The sequence below is a fragment of the Ursus americanus genome, chromosome 24, assembly GCF_024610735.1.
Source record: "Ursus americanus isolate L20-20 chromosome 24, mUrsAme1.1.p, whole genome shotgun sequence".
Lineage (NCBI taxonomy): Eukaryota > Metazoa > Chordata > Mammalia > Carnivora > Ursidae > Ursus > Ursus americanus.
This window is the reverse complement of record NC_142150.1, coordinates 2,809,204-2,826,635: the sequence shown is the minus strand read 5'-3', so window position 1 is coordinate 2,826,635 and position 17,432 is coordinate 2,809,204. Positions and strand designations below refer to the sequence as shown.

The following is a 17,432-nucleotide window of genomic DNA, read 5'->3' as shown; positions in this document are numbered from 1 at the left end:
AGAGAATGTGTGTGTGAGAGAGAGAGAGAGCGCATGAGTGGGGTGAGGGGCAGAGGGAGAAGCAGGCTCTCTGCTGAGCAGGGAGCCCGATGCGGGGCTTGATCCCAGGACTCCGAAATCATGACCTGATCCGAAGGCAGATGCTTAACGGACTGAGCCACCCAGGCGCCCCGGATCTATCCATTTTAGTAAATACAGGCACTGTTCTAAATGCTCATGTTTTTATTCATTTACTGCAAAGGGAAGAACTCTGTGTCCAGGCTCTTGCAATTTGGTCAACTGGAGCTGAGCAGGATGGAATTACCTACTTTGGATAGGGGCCAGGACATAGCTCCAGAAGCTACCACATACATAATCCACAGAGGTCTACAGGCCCTTGGTTTTACAACCCAATTGTAAGACGAGGCCCCGTATGGGCAGAGAGTTTCCGATCACAAGACTGGGGCTGGCTGAGAAAAGCTCCCCGTACTGGATACCAAAATAACCATTCTGGCATTCTATCCCTCAGATCCCTTCCAGCCCGGCTCAAAATCCACCTCATCCTGGAAACATGTATCCAGTGACTCTGAGAGTATCAGCCACATGTTGGGAATATCCTAAAAATGTGTCTAATGGGTAAACCACCACCCAATCTAGCCGGCTTCTGAATGTACAGCAACAAGCACCTGCTTGCTACCAATAGTAAGATCTAATCAAACGAGATGAGTTTAGACTATCTGTGCCTGAGAGCTAACATCCTCACCTCCTCATACATCCTTCGAGCAAGGGAGTCACCTTTCCCTGGACGCAGTAACTGAAGAACACGGTACTGGGGGTGGGGGACGGAGCTCGTGGTATTAAGACTCAACCTGACGTGGCCTCCAAACCCAGCTCACCCACTAGCCTCGACACCCAGGCTAAATTAGTTAACCCCGCAGAAGCTCAGGTTTTAACGGACAAAGGGAGATCAATTCAATTCAATCCCAACACAGCAAAGTCATGAAGGGATAGAGGGCCTCTCCCCTCACAGGACTGCCACAGAGATGCAGCGAGCTACATTGTGTACCATTAGTCCCCGGGTGCCTCCTTTTCCATCATTAACACTCTTCCAAAGGCTCATTTTCTCCCTCAATTCCTCCCTGGCTAAACTATAATAAATTCCAGAAAGAAATGTTACCAGTGACCCCAACATTCCTGCTCACTGCCCCAACAGCTATACTCCCTAAATGGATCATTCTTTCAAAATTACCCACTGAAGAGAGGTGACATGATGACAGTGAAATGACATCATATGTATATTTGTCCAATACACATTTTAATATAAAATTCTGAGGGAAGAAGGGGGTGAGGCAGTCCAATGCAGGCAACTCCATTCGAGGGACGTACTCACAAGGGGTGTGACAGAGGGGACAGGAATCTGCTGCTCCCTTCATCTTAATTCTTGTGGGTCTCTCATAATGTCAGCATCTCACCCACTTATAGGTGATTTAAGAGCTCTTAAATAAAAGGGTTAGCTTTAACTAACCCTCGTGATTAATGACACACCACCGAACATGGGGGTCACACAAAATCCATACGGCTTCTTTCAGCCAATGTCTCCACAGCCTATGAGGCAATCAGAAAAGGGCTGGACTAGGCATTAGGAATTCTGTCTCTACCTGAGTAGCCCAGGACCACACAGCACTTGTCGACCCCCACATGCCTCAGTTTCCATCATTAACACTGATGGGGGCCAACTAAGTCATTCATCATCACCTTGTGTTCCCGTACACTCTACCTATAATAAAACTTAGTACGCTGATTTGTTACTGCACCCCACCCAAACCCTGTCTCCTTGAGGGCAGGGACCATGGTATCCCCAGGGCTGGCAGAGTACCTGGAATAATGCTCAATGAAAGAATGAACCAACAACCAGATGACGTGAACATTCTCTGACATCATCGTGAGTGAATTTACCACCCAAGCTTCCCATGAGAAGGGCAAGAGTTTCAGCCCCTTTCCCAACCCTCACCCTGACTCTGGTCCAGGTTCTGATGAGAAGAGTCCCAAAGAAAATTACCAAATTAGGAAGATGTAAGAGGACAGACTTAAGCCGGGCACAGTTTAGATGACCAAGAGGTTGGCTGTCTGATCCAATTTCTTATTTAGTAATCACAATTACAATCAACAGTCCTTCTGTGTTAAAGGCACAAATATGGGGGCACCCGGGTGGCTCAGTCGGTTAAGCGCCGACTCTTGATTTCAGTTCAGGTCATGATCTGGGGGTCACAGCATTGAGCTGTGTCAGGCTCTGCGCTTAGCAGGGAGTCTGCTGGAGACTTCCCCCCCACTCTCTCTCGCCCCCTCCCTCTGCTCCTCCCACCCTGTGCCTTCATGTGCCTTCTCTCTCTCTCTCTCTCTCTCTCTCAAATAAATCTTTAAAAGAAAAAGACACAACTATGGTTTGGGTCCTCTAGGAGGTAAGTTTCTGCTTTGACAAACAAACATTATCTTGAGTGGAAGCATAATTTTCTAGATACAACATTTCACCTTCTTTCTTTTTTCTTTTGGCCCCTAGAGAAAACAGAATCAGAAGATGACAGCTGTAAGAAAAGCTATAAGGGAGGCAAAGTGGTGGAGGGTGTGAAGGCCAGAAGCCAAAGAGGTGGCCAAGGAAGAAATCTGAAGAGGTGACAAATGGTAACAAAGCAAATTTGAGTGAGTAGGTGAATGAAAAAGGCAACACAGGTCGTGACACTAAAAGGAAAACGAAGAAAGATTTCCTCAAGCTCAGAAGAATGTGGACATAGGCAACAGCGTGAGCCATTTAAAGAAAAGAATCACATGGTTGAAACGACATTTGTAGTAGACAACTCGACCACACGTTTGATGGCTCTAAAGTCACTCTGATCTTAGTGAAAGCCAAATTTTTCTTATAAGAAAAAAGCTGCCCTCCAATAAAGAGTAGGAAAAATGACGCTTTACTTCCAAAGTGAACTGGTACATCAAATCCAAATTCAACCTTTTCCCAATAAACGATGTTTCAAGCACTACGCCAGAAGCTTTCATCTAACACATCTTTAATCATTGTACTATTCCCATTGGGTATTATCTCCACCTTATGAGGTCCAGAGGCCTAAATAAGCTGACAAAAGTCATATACTAAACAAATTTGGAATCCAGGAGTCATTCCGTCAGCTTGAATGCACCGTCCATGGGATTAGCAGACGCAAGTACACACACTCTCACCGCACAGTGAGCTGGAGCCTGGATTTCAAAGGCAGTACTGAATGCTCAGCTCGGTCTGCAACTGACACCCTCAAGCACAGTCTAATTAATTCCTAATGAATAGTGATGATACTGACTCACCTCCCCGGGTAGCTGGGAGGAATGTCAGGCACTAATGATGGTTCATTGCTTTTGCATATGTAAAGTGAGGCAAGTTACTAGTTCCCTGTCATTTCAGACAGTAGCCAAACCTGCCAACCAGTGGCCTGAGAAATACAGGACTGACGGCCTGGATTTGGGAGGCAGCCTCCAAAGAAACGGAACTGCAGAATATAAGTCATTGTCAGCGCAGAATGTTCAGGGAATGCCAACACTGAGAACGGAGGCCATGTCTGCCATAAAGCTGGTGGCAGTCAGTGAGCCCTGGTGTCATAAATTCCAACTGCCAACAGGTTCTAATTTCAGCAGGAAGGAGTGGATAATTACTCCTTCTCATTTTCAAAAATCACTTCCATATCAACAGGATCCATCAACAAGCCAACACCTCTTCACCAAGACCCGGATGCTGAGCACCCCGTGAGAGGCCTTTGGCATTACCCTCCTGAGATTCCCCGATGAATACTCCCGCTCCATCAGCGCTAAGTACTTGCCCAGGTGACGGTTTAAGAAAGGCTTTGCTTGATTTCATGCTATGCAGCTCTGTGTTACCAGCGTTTAGGGGAATCACGTTCCCCACCCCCTTAAGGAATCTGTTAGCCCCTGAGAAGAGAAACTTCTGCCTCTTCCTTTCTGCCACCATCACCACCAGGCTAGCTAATCACTGCTCTGTTTCATCAGAAGACGCCTTCACAAGAACTCGGCCACAGACTCGGGGCCAGGCAGTCTATCCAATCTGACCACTCCCAAGTGAAGACCTGATAGCAAGACAGGGCACTCACCTGGGAAGCACCAGCGGATGGCATGACCAGAGGCCTGGGTCGTGGATCCCCGGGAGGTAGACTACTTAACACATTAGCCAGAAACAGAAGTTTCTTTGCTGCTCTAAGAGTTAGTGTAAGCAGCTGCCAGGCGGCATTCAAATGGAAAACTCGTAGGACCTTACTCAGGGTAACAGTCAAAGAAAGCCCCGAAACCAACCCCTCAATTCCAGGTCTATAGAGTGAACATATATTTAAGGCAGACCTGCCAATCATAATGCTTATTCAAAACAAAGGAAACAAACCCCAGGAAAAGAATACTCCTTAATCACTAAGTTACGGATAGCGATACTTTCTTAGTTCATGAGGTTCACCTGCAGATTATCGTGATACCTTCTCGTCTTAGATGACAATGCGTACAAATTTAAAAATCAAGAGTAGACAGTTTCTATTTTTAAAAAGATACCAACATGGCAGGTAAAGACATACACTGTGCTTGGCCAAACCCAAAGACAAATATTTCAAAAGGGTCATTCTCAACCCCCTACCAGGGAGGAGTGCTTACAAATACGGGAGGAGTGCTTACAAATACATTCGGAGTGCTGTTCCCTGGGTGCCGAGTCTGTGGGTCATGACTGGGGTGTCATCCTTCTTACAAAAGGCCGTGGGGACTCGCTCGGTGTTACACAGCTTGTTGCCAGCCAACTTAATGATAGGTTGGCTCTGGGCTGACTCCGAGTCCCCACAGCTGACCTGCCCAGATGCAGATCCTCCGGCTGACTGGGAGTTCTCATTCGATTGCATCAGGACCAGCCCTCCCTGGTCCACACACAGAGATGGTCCCAGGCCACCTTCTCTGGCTCCTATGACTGGGGTGCTTCTCTCACTCTGGCCGTGCCTACGTCCACCCTGGGTTATTTACAAGCTGGCAAGGAGACAGAAGCGATAGGTAAATGCACAGTTCACTTCGGACTAGGTCCTAAGTCAATCAACAGAACACCTGAAGCAAGCTGGCATTTGAAAGGGCTGAACTGTGAAGTCCAACCTCTGCTCCAGTTCTTGTCCTGGGTACACTGGCATCCATATGCTGTCTAAAGACCCTACAGACCCACATGAATCTCACTGGCACTGGCATTAGAAGATCCAAGATCAGGGCGCCTGGGTGGCTCAGTTGGTTAAGCTACTGACTCCTGATTTCAGCTCAGGTCGTGATCCTGGGGTCGTGAGATCGAGGCTCAGCATGGAGCCTGCTTGAGATTCTCTCTCCGTCTCCCTCTGCCTTCCCCCTCCTCTCGCACTCCCTCTCTCTCCCCCTAAGTAAATAAATAAAATCTTAAATTAAAAAAAAAAAAAGGAGGAGGAGGAGGAGAACCACCACCACCACCACCGCCACCAAAATCTAGGTCCCAGTGTATCCAGGAGAAAAAACTACTCTTCCCTGTCACCTTTGGGTAACCAATGACACAATTCATCACAATGCATTTTTTCCTTTCCAGCCTCTCAACCATCGAAAATCAGGATATCGCTTTTTGTGTGGGTGTTGGGTCTGGCCATTTCTAAGGGATCTGGGCATATAGTCTCATCCCACATCATACAGGAGTATCTTGAGTACCAAAACATGACCCTAAAACTCCCCGGAAGCAGAACTTGAGCCCCTGAGCCCTCTAGCACCTCGGACAGTGGCAGGTGGCAGTAGGAGACTGGATAAAAGTAAACACCACAAAAGAGTGGCTACAACCAACCTTTCCGATTCCACAGTTACCTTAGGGAAAAAGTTTATTCCAGGAGCCCTGGAATAAATCACATTTACTGAATTATGCTTTTATGCGATGCCATCGGCATACAAAGAAACATCCTATGAATTAGTCACTGGATTTACTCCAAGAAGTCGAAGATGGCCTTCACCACATTTCACAGAGTGGTCTTTACAAAGATCCCAAAGGAAAGTTCGATAACAAGACACCGTGCATTTTTTTTTGTTTTTTTGTTTGTTTTTTTTTTTACCTTGTGGTCAACCGACTAGGCCTTGGCTTTACTCACTGGCCGCCAAGTGCTCTGAGCCACACTGGCAGGCCCCTGAGAGAAAGCACGGACGTTATTTTGGTCAGCAAGTTTGGTTTCATTCCCAAATCCATTTCAGATCTCTACCTCCACCTCCATCCCCTTCTTTCCTGGGGTTTCCTACTTTTAATTTACGCTATTTCACAGCCTTGCAAGTTGCCTTAAATCCATCCTGAGACAAGAGTGTAGAAACACAAAGGGGAGATTGCTTCTGTTTTCTAATCATCCACTCCCATCTGCCACCACACGCAAGGCACTACAGAAACGGAGAGAAATAAATAGGCCACCCTCCCTGCCCTCAAGGAGCAGCCTTCCAGCTGGGAGACAGATACTGAAGTTCCCTCTCTGTCCTGACTTCCAGCCCCTCCTCTAGGAAGCCTGCTCTCCCCTCCCTCGGTTTCTGCAGAAAGGACTTTTGCTCACCAGGACAAAAGAACTTACCTCACTCGCTGCACAGGAATGATTTACGTGCCTGCCACCTCTGCAGGTCTGTGGAGCTTCAAGGCTTAGGTCCAAGCCTTTAGTCATTTCCCTATCCTTGGCATTTAACAGAATGCCTGGCACACAGTCATCGCTCCCCCAAAATGACTGAGTGGATGTCTGAAAAAATGGATCCACGGGTGAATGAATGAATGAATGAGCAAGTGAATGAATGCAGAATGTCAAAGGAGGGATGGCCAAAGTGCTGTTGGGGCACAGACATGAGAGCTGATCCTGCCTCTCCGGTCAGGGGCCTCGCAGGAGGGGAGGTCCAGGCTGGTCCTGAGGCCTAAATATGACTTCCCAGGCCCATCAGAAGGGCTCAGGGGGCCCTGTTTGGAGAAGAGGGTCAGCGGATGGGATGTGCTGATGAAAGGACAAAGCCAGAAAGCAGAAAGGTTGGGCAAGCTGAGCCATTTCACACAGGGCCCCTCCTGTGCCAGGAGAGCAGCTCTGGGCCGTCGCGCACCATGGCCAACACGGCAAGGCCAGGGCCACCACGAGCGTGCCGGCAGCTCCGGAAGGTATGTGCGCACCTATCTGGGAGTGTGAACGATGAAGAACAGAACACTCTATAAACCTGAACTCAGAATTTTTGCATCAAAAGCACTTTTCAGTGTGGTCCAAAGCCAGAGCAGTCCTCCAGATAAAGTCAAGTGTTGCACTGGGACACATCCCTTAAGCAGTCCAACTTTGCAGAGGTGTTTTAGAGACAGCGTACACGGACGTGTTTTTTTCAACAGCGTGGAGCTGCCAGACAACATCAGACTTTGTCTTCAAGCACCCTCCATTACTCCCCTGCTCCCCAAAGAGGGCTGTGTGCTGATGGCACAGTCAGCCCTGAACCGGCACGGGGACCGGACTCCTGTGCTCTCACGGAGACACGCGCATCTGACAACGACCAACATGCAAACGCCAGCCAACGGCGACGCGCGCAAATGTATACACTGACCAAAGACATACCCTGGTTGTTCCCAAATGCCCACTGGTTCCCAAAGACAGATACCATGGAGCCCCCACTCTTCAAATGAGAAACACAATCTGCCACTTAATGAGGACACAGTGACAGGGCAGCTGCAAAACAGGTCTTATGCTGGAAGGGATGCAAATTCGGAGATCAATCAAAGCCTCACCCTTGCCCCCATCCCCGCCCTCCAAATTTATACCGTTCAACTTCAGCTGGATTATTAATCTTGGCACTTTGGCTAGAAACTGGCCAGGATAAGAGAGTACTGTTCCCCCTTTAGACAATAAGCCACTCATTCAAAAATAAATAAATACATAAACAAACACGAGCACCTACTGTGTGCACCGCACCCACTCTAAGCAGTCTGCAAACACCTGAAGGGCACACAGCGGGGCAAGGCCCCGAGGCAAAGAGAACGGCAGGCTGAAGTACCCACTTCTGGAATCAGGCCTCCCTGTGCCTTCACTTCGCAGGCCCTAGGGTGCCTGAAGGAGAGCAGACCGTCACCAGATTCCTCCCTCCCCCTCCCACCCCGCCAGTACGAGTTCCCCATATCAAGGAAGAAAGGCAAAAGGCTACAATTCGATCCAGTCGACATTTCTGCACCTCCCAACACACAGGAGGAGTCTCTTCAGAGGTTTGTGTTTCCTTCCAGGATCTCTTCTTCCTCCAACGCAGTCTGTTAACCCTGGTGGAGGAACCAGGAAGGCCGAACCTTCCACTCATCTCTCACTCATCCAACTGGAATCCATTTCCAATTCCACCTACGGAATCGCACTGCTGCCCTCCCTCCTGCTCCGGCTCTCCCACCTGTGGATCTTCCTGATGTTGATTCCCCGTCAGTCCAACTGTCGGATGTGACTCTATGGGCAGGAGTCAATTTGAAGGCCAAAAAGGCCCAAAAGGACACCAAACAACCCCAAATCCACACGCCGAGCATACTTGGCACTGACACATTCAAAGCCACTTCTCTGCACTGAGGACCTTTCTCTAAAAGCATTCAAGAAAATCCAAAAGAGGGGCGCCTGGGTGGCGCAGTGGTTAAGCGTCTGCCTTCAGCTCAGGGCGTAATCCCAGCGTTCTGGGATCGAGCCCCACATCAGGCTCCTCCACTAGGAGCCTGCTTCTTCCTCTCCCACTCCCCCTGCTTGTGTTCCCTCTCTCACTGGCTGTCTCTCTCTCTGTCAAATAAATAAATAAAACCTTTAAAAAAAGAAAAGAAAAGAAAAGAAAATCCAAAAGAGACTTCCGAGGTCCTGAGTGTGGGGACCCGTCGCATAGCCCCCTCAGAGGGACGCTGCTACTCAGGGGACCTGGCTGCAGCAGCACCGGGCTCCCCCCACCCCTTCCGATGCAACTCAATCTCGAGCACATCCACCTGGCCCCCCAACCCTCAGCGGCACGCCCTCCACGCCCCTCCACCCGCACGCACTCTGCTCCTGACTCACGCGCAGGACCTTACCGCCCTTCTGGGAGCCTGTGTCCCCACACCACCACCACTCCCCACCACCACGTTCTGCCCAGTTCCCAGCTCTGGACGGAGGTTGGGATGACATGGATGGCTTCTTAAAAAGACGACCCCAGTTTTGATGCTACAAGGACTGAATCAGAGCCCCAAGGAGATGGCTTTTTGGCAAGTCTCTCTTGTGCTCTTCTTTGGCCAGAGAAGTTTTCCTAAAATGCAATTATGATGTTTATCATGTGCTCATTTAAAATCTTTCAGCAGATGCCCACCCGCTCCGGGACCCCACTGCATGACAGGGGCACCCACGGCCTTAACCACCTAACTGCAGCCTGCTCTCAGATGCCTGTCCGGTTCCCTACATTCCAACCACGTGACCTCTTCCTGGCGCCCAGATACAGCAGGCTGCCTGCTTCACCCCTTTAGCCGCCGGGGTCCCTCTGTTTAGATGCTTTCCTCACCAGCCGCTCGCCTAATAAACACCTATGGGTCCTTTCAAGACCAACGCCACCAGCCTCTCTCTGGGAAGCCTTAGCAGCTGCCTCCACTCAGAGATGTCACTTCTGTGTCCCCACAGCACCTCCAACAAACTTCCAACACTACACATGCACGCTTCACCGTGATTTCTCGTAGGATACGGTCTCCCAGCTCATCAGTAAGTTCCTTGGCATTCCTATAACATCTCTCAACACCAGAGAAGTTGCTGGAACTTCAAAAAACGTTTGCTACCTGTTTTCCCTCATGGGTACCCCTAGAGTTTCAGGGGCTACACCATGCCTCTGGAGAGCCTCTATGGCAAAGCAGTTAAATATGTATAAAGAGTATCTAGGGTTTGGGAATACCAAAGAGTTTGAATTTTGAGTTCCCCACTTATTAGCTATGTCTCAGTGTCCCCTCCCCACTTTGGTGCAGATGAGACTTGGTATTAGCTACTTGTTATAAAGATATGAGATGATCCATGTAAAGTACAGGTGTCACGATTATTGGCAGTCATTATTACATTATTTACCATTGTCTGTATGCTTCTCGATTAGCGGGTTTCAGTGCACACACGTCTCAGAACTGTGCCTGACACATTACAGGTCCTCAAAATAATTGCTGAACAAATGCGTATAGCTATAATTACTAATTACTGCTTACGTATCTGCCTTCCCTGCTACACTACAAGTTTTCAGAAGGCAGGGACTCTGTCCCATTCATTTCTGTACCTCATCCCCAGCTCAGCTTCATAAATAATTGTCTGATTTAGTTTCACATGAAATATTAATACAATGCTTATGACTATTAAGATATTCATCCTTGTCTAAGGAATCACAAAGACAGCCTCAGGCACAGTCTAGATCAAACCCACAGAAGAAAATTAAAAAGTCACTGGCTTGAAAACCTTCCTCTAATCTCCAAAAATCCTGACTAGCTGGCCTCTAGGCTCAACAGCAACTCCGCAGGCCCCCCTTCAAGATAGGGGCCTGTTACCTAGTGAGTCACAACCCGAGGTCTTAAGTGATGACACACGCCCCCTCCTCCCTGGTCTGTGGCATCCCCGCCCCGACCCCCAGCCACAGCCCCACCACCTGAGACAGGGGCTCCAGCCTCTTCAGCTCACAGCCAGTCCTCCCCCTGGGGCCTGGGGCTGCAGGAGGCCGGCCAAAGTGTCAGGTTACCACAAAATAACAGTGGGCCTGCACAGTCAGCGTGCAGGGCAAGTGCAGAAAGAGAAGCCCAGGAGAAAAAAACCAGACACTTGAGTTTGAGTCAAAGAGGAACTGGGTTTTAAGAAATATACTTTAAATTCACAGCTACGCTCTTCACATCACCACAATAGCCCCTACAATAACTCATTCATTTAGTGTCCCATCTCGAGTAGCTTATATTTATATTATACTTAACTGCTCTGAACGTGCTTTTAAAAATGTTATTTTAGGGCCAGAGTGGGGGATGGTTTTTGTGTGTGTGTGTACGGTTTTTTGTCGGTTTTTTTTTTTTTTTTGTAGTTTGCTTATTTAGTTTGCTTATTTTATAAAAGTCAGATTTGGGTCAATGAAGGTTGTAACAAGTATTCCCATTCAACAAATCCCTGATATTACTCAGCTTTAATTTTCTCAACACTAAATCCAAACACAACAGCTAATTAGCTCTGCGGAAGGAGGGGCAGACCTTCAAGAAAGAAAAAGCTAATAAAAAGCACTCACTTTTTTTTTTTTCCTTTTTCCTAAAATGAAATCAAAGGTCACTCCCGTGCTACCCTCGTGCGGGAACACTGCCGGCTTGATGTGGGCTGACCCAGCCTGCGTCCTTCAAACAAAGTTAACTTCAATCACGGCAGCGAGTTAACACATTATTGATTCTCCATCCACTGTTCTTTCATCTGGGTTTACTTCGCGGACCATGCCTCTTTAATGTGCTCCTAGCAACTGTTTTATAAGAGGGTGGGTAGAGACCCAGCTACAAGAAAAGCCCTTCTCCAGCTGGACAGGTAAACCCTGAGGCTGGGCCATGGGGGAGCTGGATTGGGTTTCCCATTGTAACCCTCAGCTGTCAATGCCCCAGCACGTTAGATTCCCTGAAGGTGTTGAAAGAGAGGCAGATTAAAAAAAAAAAAAAATCCAAATGGGGGGGAACGGATTCTCTACAATCTTAAAAAAAAAAAAAGTTCATTTTCATGAGGAAAGGTTCTCCAACATCCCCTTATTTTGCAGTTACTGATTGATGTTTCGTGTGAAAATATCAGGGTTATGAGTATTATAAGGCAAGCAGTGCTTGGAGCAGGGCTCTGTTGCAAATGCTTAAAGGGGAAGGAGGTGGGGGGGCGGGGACGGACACTTGAAAACAATCATCTTAGTGGCCAGCAGACCAGCTGGTAAACATGCAGACAGGCAGATTCTGTGTTTCATTTCTTGTAACTCTTAAGAAATAACCCGCTCCCAATCCCATCAATAAAAACTTCAGAGAAAGAACGTATTACCAGCTGACTTTGAGTTCTGCAAGTGGAGAATACGACATACACAGTGAAATTACCAGCAGTTTCATTCTGCCTTTAAAAACAGTGTAATTCCCGGAAGAGAGGATCTCATCTGCTTGCTCCTCCTCAGGCTGTCAGAAATCACACAGTTCATGCAGGACACCGCACACCGTGCAATTACCAACCGGCATTGCCACTGCTAAAAGATCTTTAATAATCCTGATTTTCCTTTCTTTTTTTCTTTTTCTTTTTTTTTTTTCCATAAAAGCTCTCATTAGTAGCCCAGCTCTCTTTGCTTGTTCAGCGTGCCTGGTCACTTACAGGAGGAGGAGAAAAACGCGGAGGCGCGGCTCCTCTTTCCCCAGCTGTGTCTCCCAGGGAGCTGTTCGGGTCTCCGCAGTGCGATGCCACGCCACCGTGCTGGCCGACAGGGTTTAAAATTAGCCGAGCCCCGGAGAGCCACGGGTAACCTTCGGACAAGGTTAGCCAGCGGCGCAGCGCACGGCTCAGGGAGGGACATTAATGAGAAGCCAAGTAGAGCTTTTCCACGAGCCCAGCAGGGCCCCTCAGAGCCCTCAGCGTCTAGAAACCTGGAGGAGGGGGGTCCGCCTCCTGGGCTGGAGGAGGCTGACCTCGGCTCTTATTTTTAACCCACCAGCTCAGCAGCTGCCTTTACAAGGTGATCGGCGCGAGCTCCGCGTGCGTCTCTCCACGTTTGAATTCCACATACTCAGCCGCTGGTTATACCTTAATTTTTAAAAACTTCAAACTGGATTTTAAGAACATAATATCCATGGAACACTTCTAAATGTAAATTTCCTACCCACAGATGACCAAAAAAGTGGAACCTACAGAAACACACACGGGAGGAAATGAACTGTATTCACAGTCAGTGCTGACAATGCATTTTGTTTTTGTTTTTGTTTTTAAGATTTTTATTTATTTATTTGACAGAGATAGAGACAGCCAGCGAGAGAGGGAACACAAGCAGGGGGAGTGGGAGAGGAAGAAGCAAGCTCCCAGCAGAGGAGCCTGACGTGGGGCTCGATCCCATAACGCCAGGATCATAACGCCAGGATCACGCCCTGAGCCGAAGGCAGACGCCCAACCGCTGTGCCACCCAGGCGCCCCTGACAATGCATTTTGATGTACTTTCTTGCACTAATAACATTATTCTTATTAATACTATTTTCTTAGTATTATTACTCCCTAGAGTTTTTGGTTCTGTGATTGCCCACCCAACACTTCACGTTCAGCATTACCCTGAGTCTGGAAATGTTCTTTGCATTTGTGATTTTTAAGAGGCACAGTACTCCATGTTGCAAAGATACTGTTATTTGGCTATTTCCCCATGGGCGCACATTTCTATTTTGCCCAACTGCTCGCTGTTACGGCAAACATCCTTGTAATCATTTCCTAAGGACAGATTCCTGGACTCCACAAGGGCAGGAAAAAAACTGAAGCCACTGGTGCAGACTGGGGACCCCTGAAGACAGGGGCTGTGCCTGTCACACAGTAGTGTTTTCTGAACAAAGGAATGGTCTTGGCGCTTTCCAAATAGACAACCCTAAATTCTAATGTGACGCTTTGCAAGCACCTACGGGAGATCATCAGGCCAGCACAACAGAAGTCCCCTCAGCAGTGCAACAGAGGAAGCCACAGGCGAAGGGCCCATCTAATACCTCGGAACGCCTGTCAAAGCGATTTGTATGCTACGGGCACCGTCCACACCGCCCACACCAGCACCTCCCTGATACCTGAAAACCGCACTGGTGGTTGAAAATACTGAAATATTTTCATTCAAGTTGGTGAAGAGTCAGTGGCCCAAGCCCGCTGAATGCCCCTGTCCCCTTGGCTCCCACCCCTCTCCCAGAATCCCAGGCCTCCTTGCTATCCAAGTAAAGGTCAGTGCCTGGCACAGCTAGGGGCCCCTGGGGTTCCCCTTGTGTCGATGTCCTTATGGGTCATTAAATATCTTAAATATCGCTCCTGCTCACAGACAACTTACAACTCAAGATTTGCTTTTCAGACTTTGTTCTTCCTCTCTCCCAACCAGCCCCTCAGAGACCACTGGTTAAAATCTTAATTATCGGGGCGCCTGGGTGGCTCAGCCATTAAGTGTCTACCTTCGGCTCATATCATGATTCCAGGGTCCTGGGATCGAGCCCCACATCGGGCTCCCTGCCCGGCTCACACTCCCCTTGCTTGTGTTCCCTCTCTCGCTGTCTCTGTCAAATAAATAAATAAAATCTTTAAAATAAAAAATTTTTTTAAAAAATCTTAATTATCACCACTTCAGCACTGTTTCTTAAATTCATTAAATTCCTTAATATTTTATTTTTTAAAGTGAAATGGACAATTAATGAGAAGCACTTACCAAGATGCCTAGCAGGGAGCGGTTCCCACTAAGTTATTCTCCACCAGGCACGGTGAGTTGGGTTAGACAAAGATGGACATCATAAGCGAAAGAGCCATATACCAAGTATTAACACCCGTGATACTGGCTCCCCGAGGATCAAAGCTATCTGCTTAGATCACATGGGACTTCAAGGAACTCTCAGATCATCAACTATAATACTCAGGAAACTAAAGCGAAAATATCAAAATGCTAAAATCAAGAGATACGTAGAAGAGTCAAATGCAACCTAACCTGTTCCCCAATCGCCCTGGTATCGGCTTACCTCTAATACCAGTAAATGCAACATTCTGGAGCTGGGTGTATTGCTATGCTGTTGGAAGCATGATCTCTACCTTATCTCTCTTTGCTAACCTGAATTATTTTCTGTGTAAGGGAAGAGATAACTAGTAAGTGGAGCAGAATTTCATTTCCTCTGAATGTTTTTGTCTATCTTCTCCTGCGGATGCCAGGGCAGGAACACCAGCCAGGAAAGGGAAGAAGAACAAACCAGAAGCCTGTAAATCAGACTCTGAAAACCAAAAAAGAGCTACCCTGGATGCGTTGCAGCCCCGCCCAGCCCAGCCGCTGGGATGGTGACCCAAGCTGGAATCAGCTCAAAGACAATGCCTGCCCACATCTCCACTACGGAGGAATATACACCAAATTTCAAGTCACTATGGGAGCTACTTCTGACTCCCAATATCAAATACAATGGCCAAAGTTTAAGAAAATACCTTGTAGTAGTAACTGAAAATAATATTCATGGCTAAGATTTATTTAACACTACTGTGTATGAGGCACAGGAGTCATGACTTTATTATTTCTCCTAATCCTCATCACAACTATATTAAGTAGAGATGTAATATTACTATCCCCTTTATTCACATAATGAAGAAAATGAAGTTTAGAAACATTAAGTCATTTGTCCACTTGTCAGAGATATTGAAACCCAGATCCGTCTCACCTTGAGCCCAAAGTCTGTTTCTGTGACACAGTGAACCTCCCATCGTTGGAGGTAATCAAGGAAGAGCTGAGCGATCTCTTAACAGGGATGCTGTATCGGGCGGGAACTGGAGTGGGGAGAGGGCTGTCAGGGACGATGCAATCTAACCTCTGATCCATGACAGATGAAAACAGATTGCCTATTGTGTGCTGGCCCTGTACTAGGTGCTTAGAGGACAGGAGGTGTAGGCCACCCTGAGAATGAAGTGAGCGCACAGTTAGAGCCGCTCGATTTTTCTGCTCACAACAAAAGGCAACTGAAAAGCAAGACCGTCGGGAGTCCAGGCTCTGGTGACGGTGAGCCCGACGGAGCTGGCACATGACCAGCGTGTTTCCTTCTCCCTCCCCAGAGCACGACCACAAGGCTGCTGGCCTAGCTACTGCAGCCCAGGGAAGCGCTCTGGCCCCGCTCTTCCTAAATTCCCTGCACCGGAACTTTTCTCCAGCACAAAGCTGACACTTATGGTAAATACACTGTTCAAACCTGTATTCGAAAACATCAAGAACACAACCAGAAAAGGAGATGAAATGGACAAGTCAGACAGGAGACTAAGTATATGACTTTCCCCCTTGGTGAGGAGGGAAAAAAGGACAAATTCCAGCGAGCTGAAGGTGTGACTTTAACCTCCTCAGCAGAGCTGTAAAGACGGTAGGAACACTGCAGTGAACGGGACACGGGGAATAGGCTAGACCGTTGTGGATGTGAAGATCCAAATGGCTCTACATGTCAAGAGCCTCAAAGGCTTAAATCCTTAGACTCAGTAATCCCCACCCTGGAAATCTACTGAAAGAGAATTTCATGAAAAACAACATTAGGACCACAAAGATACACATTATAGAATCATCCCTAATACTATGAACAGTGGAATGACTAACAAAGTCACAGTATGTGACTGTAAGGGAAAACTGTCTCCGTTTATAAGAAAAAGTGAAAAAGAACAGACTGAAACATTAGGGACAGCTTCCCAAAGAATACTGATTTTAAAAAGCAAAATACAAAATTGTGTATTTATGTATATATTATAAAATATACATTTGTACGTATATGTGTAAGTATATATGAAATTGTATGCATAGATGTATTCATATATATTAAAAATATATTTATATGTATTATGTATACATGAAATTGTGTGTGTATGCATAATTAGTTTTATGCCCATATCTACAGAAATAAAGTAACTGTCATTTTTAAAAAAACAGTTATTCTTTTAGGAGGGTGACATTACAGGTTTTTGTCTTATACTTTTTTCATGTTCTACTGTTTCAATAATTTTTTTTTAAAGATTTTATCTATTCATTTGACAGAGTGAGCAGAAGCAGGCTCCCCGCAGAGCAGGGAGCCTGATGAGGGGCTCGCATGACCTGAGCTGAAGGCAGGCACTTCACCGACTGAGCCACCCCGGCACCCTGGTTTCTGTAATTTTTAAGAAAGGACTCCAATTTTTTTTAAGAAAATTTAAATAATCAGCTACAACTTGAGACATCCAAACACATGAATGCAAAAAGAAAGCTAAGAGGTCAGACCTCTGAAGATACTTGAATCCTTTCTTTCACCAGGACCCACCAGCAGCCAATCTCCAACTTTCTATGTCTAGTCACAAGCTTCAAATGCGGACACACAGATGATCGCCTGGCTCAGGGAGACCTGAGGACTGGACGTCCCCCTTACCATTCCAGCAGCCATCAGAGTAGCTAACACAGAGCGTGGATTCTGGACCTAGCCCCACAAGAAGCACTTCCTATGTCGATTCAGTCACTCCTCATAACAATCCTATACAGAAAGTACTATCATGACTCCCAATTTGAAACGAGGAAACCTAGATACAGAAAGAGAATAAACTGCCCGACCTCGCTCAGACAGGTGGCAAAGCCAAGATCCGCACACAGACTGACTCTAGAGTCCACACTGATAACTACCAGCCCCAACCATCTGTATGAAGCCAAGTCTCCATCCGCTGCTCCGCGGCTGGGACGTCTTATCCGAAATGCCTTCCCTC

The 17,432-nt window shown here is 47.3% G+C and overlaps 1 protein-coding gene across 12 annotated transcripts in view; it reads right to left on the bottom strand.

Moving 5' to 3' along the window:
- Positions 1-17,432, bottom strand: part of TEAD1 (TEA domain transcription factor 1) — a 259,997-nt gene that overhangs the window by 180,155 nt on the left and 62,410 nt on the right. For 4 of the 12 annotated variants that reach the window (XM_045796504.2, XM_087855285.1, XM_045796505.2 and 1 more), the window contains exon 1: positions 12,218-12,342. The exons of 2 other annotated variants lie outside the window; for them this stretch is intronic. In XM_045796504.2, coding sequence (XP_045652460.2) covers positions 12,218-12,307 — 90 coding nt within the window. In that variant the 5' untranslated portion in view covers positions 12,308-12,342. 6 more of the 12 variants (XM_087855284.1, XM_045796515.2, XM_045796519.2 and 3 more) reach the window with 4 other exon arrangements.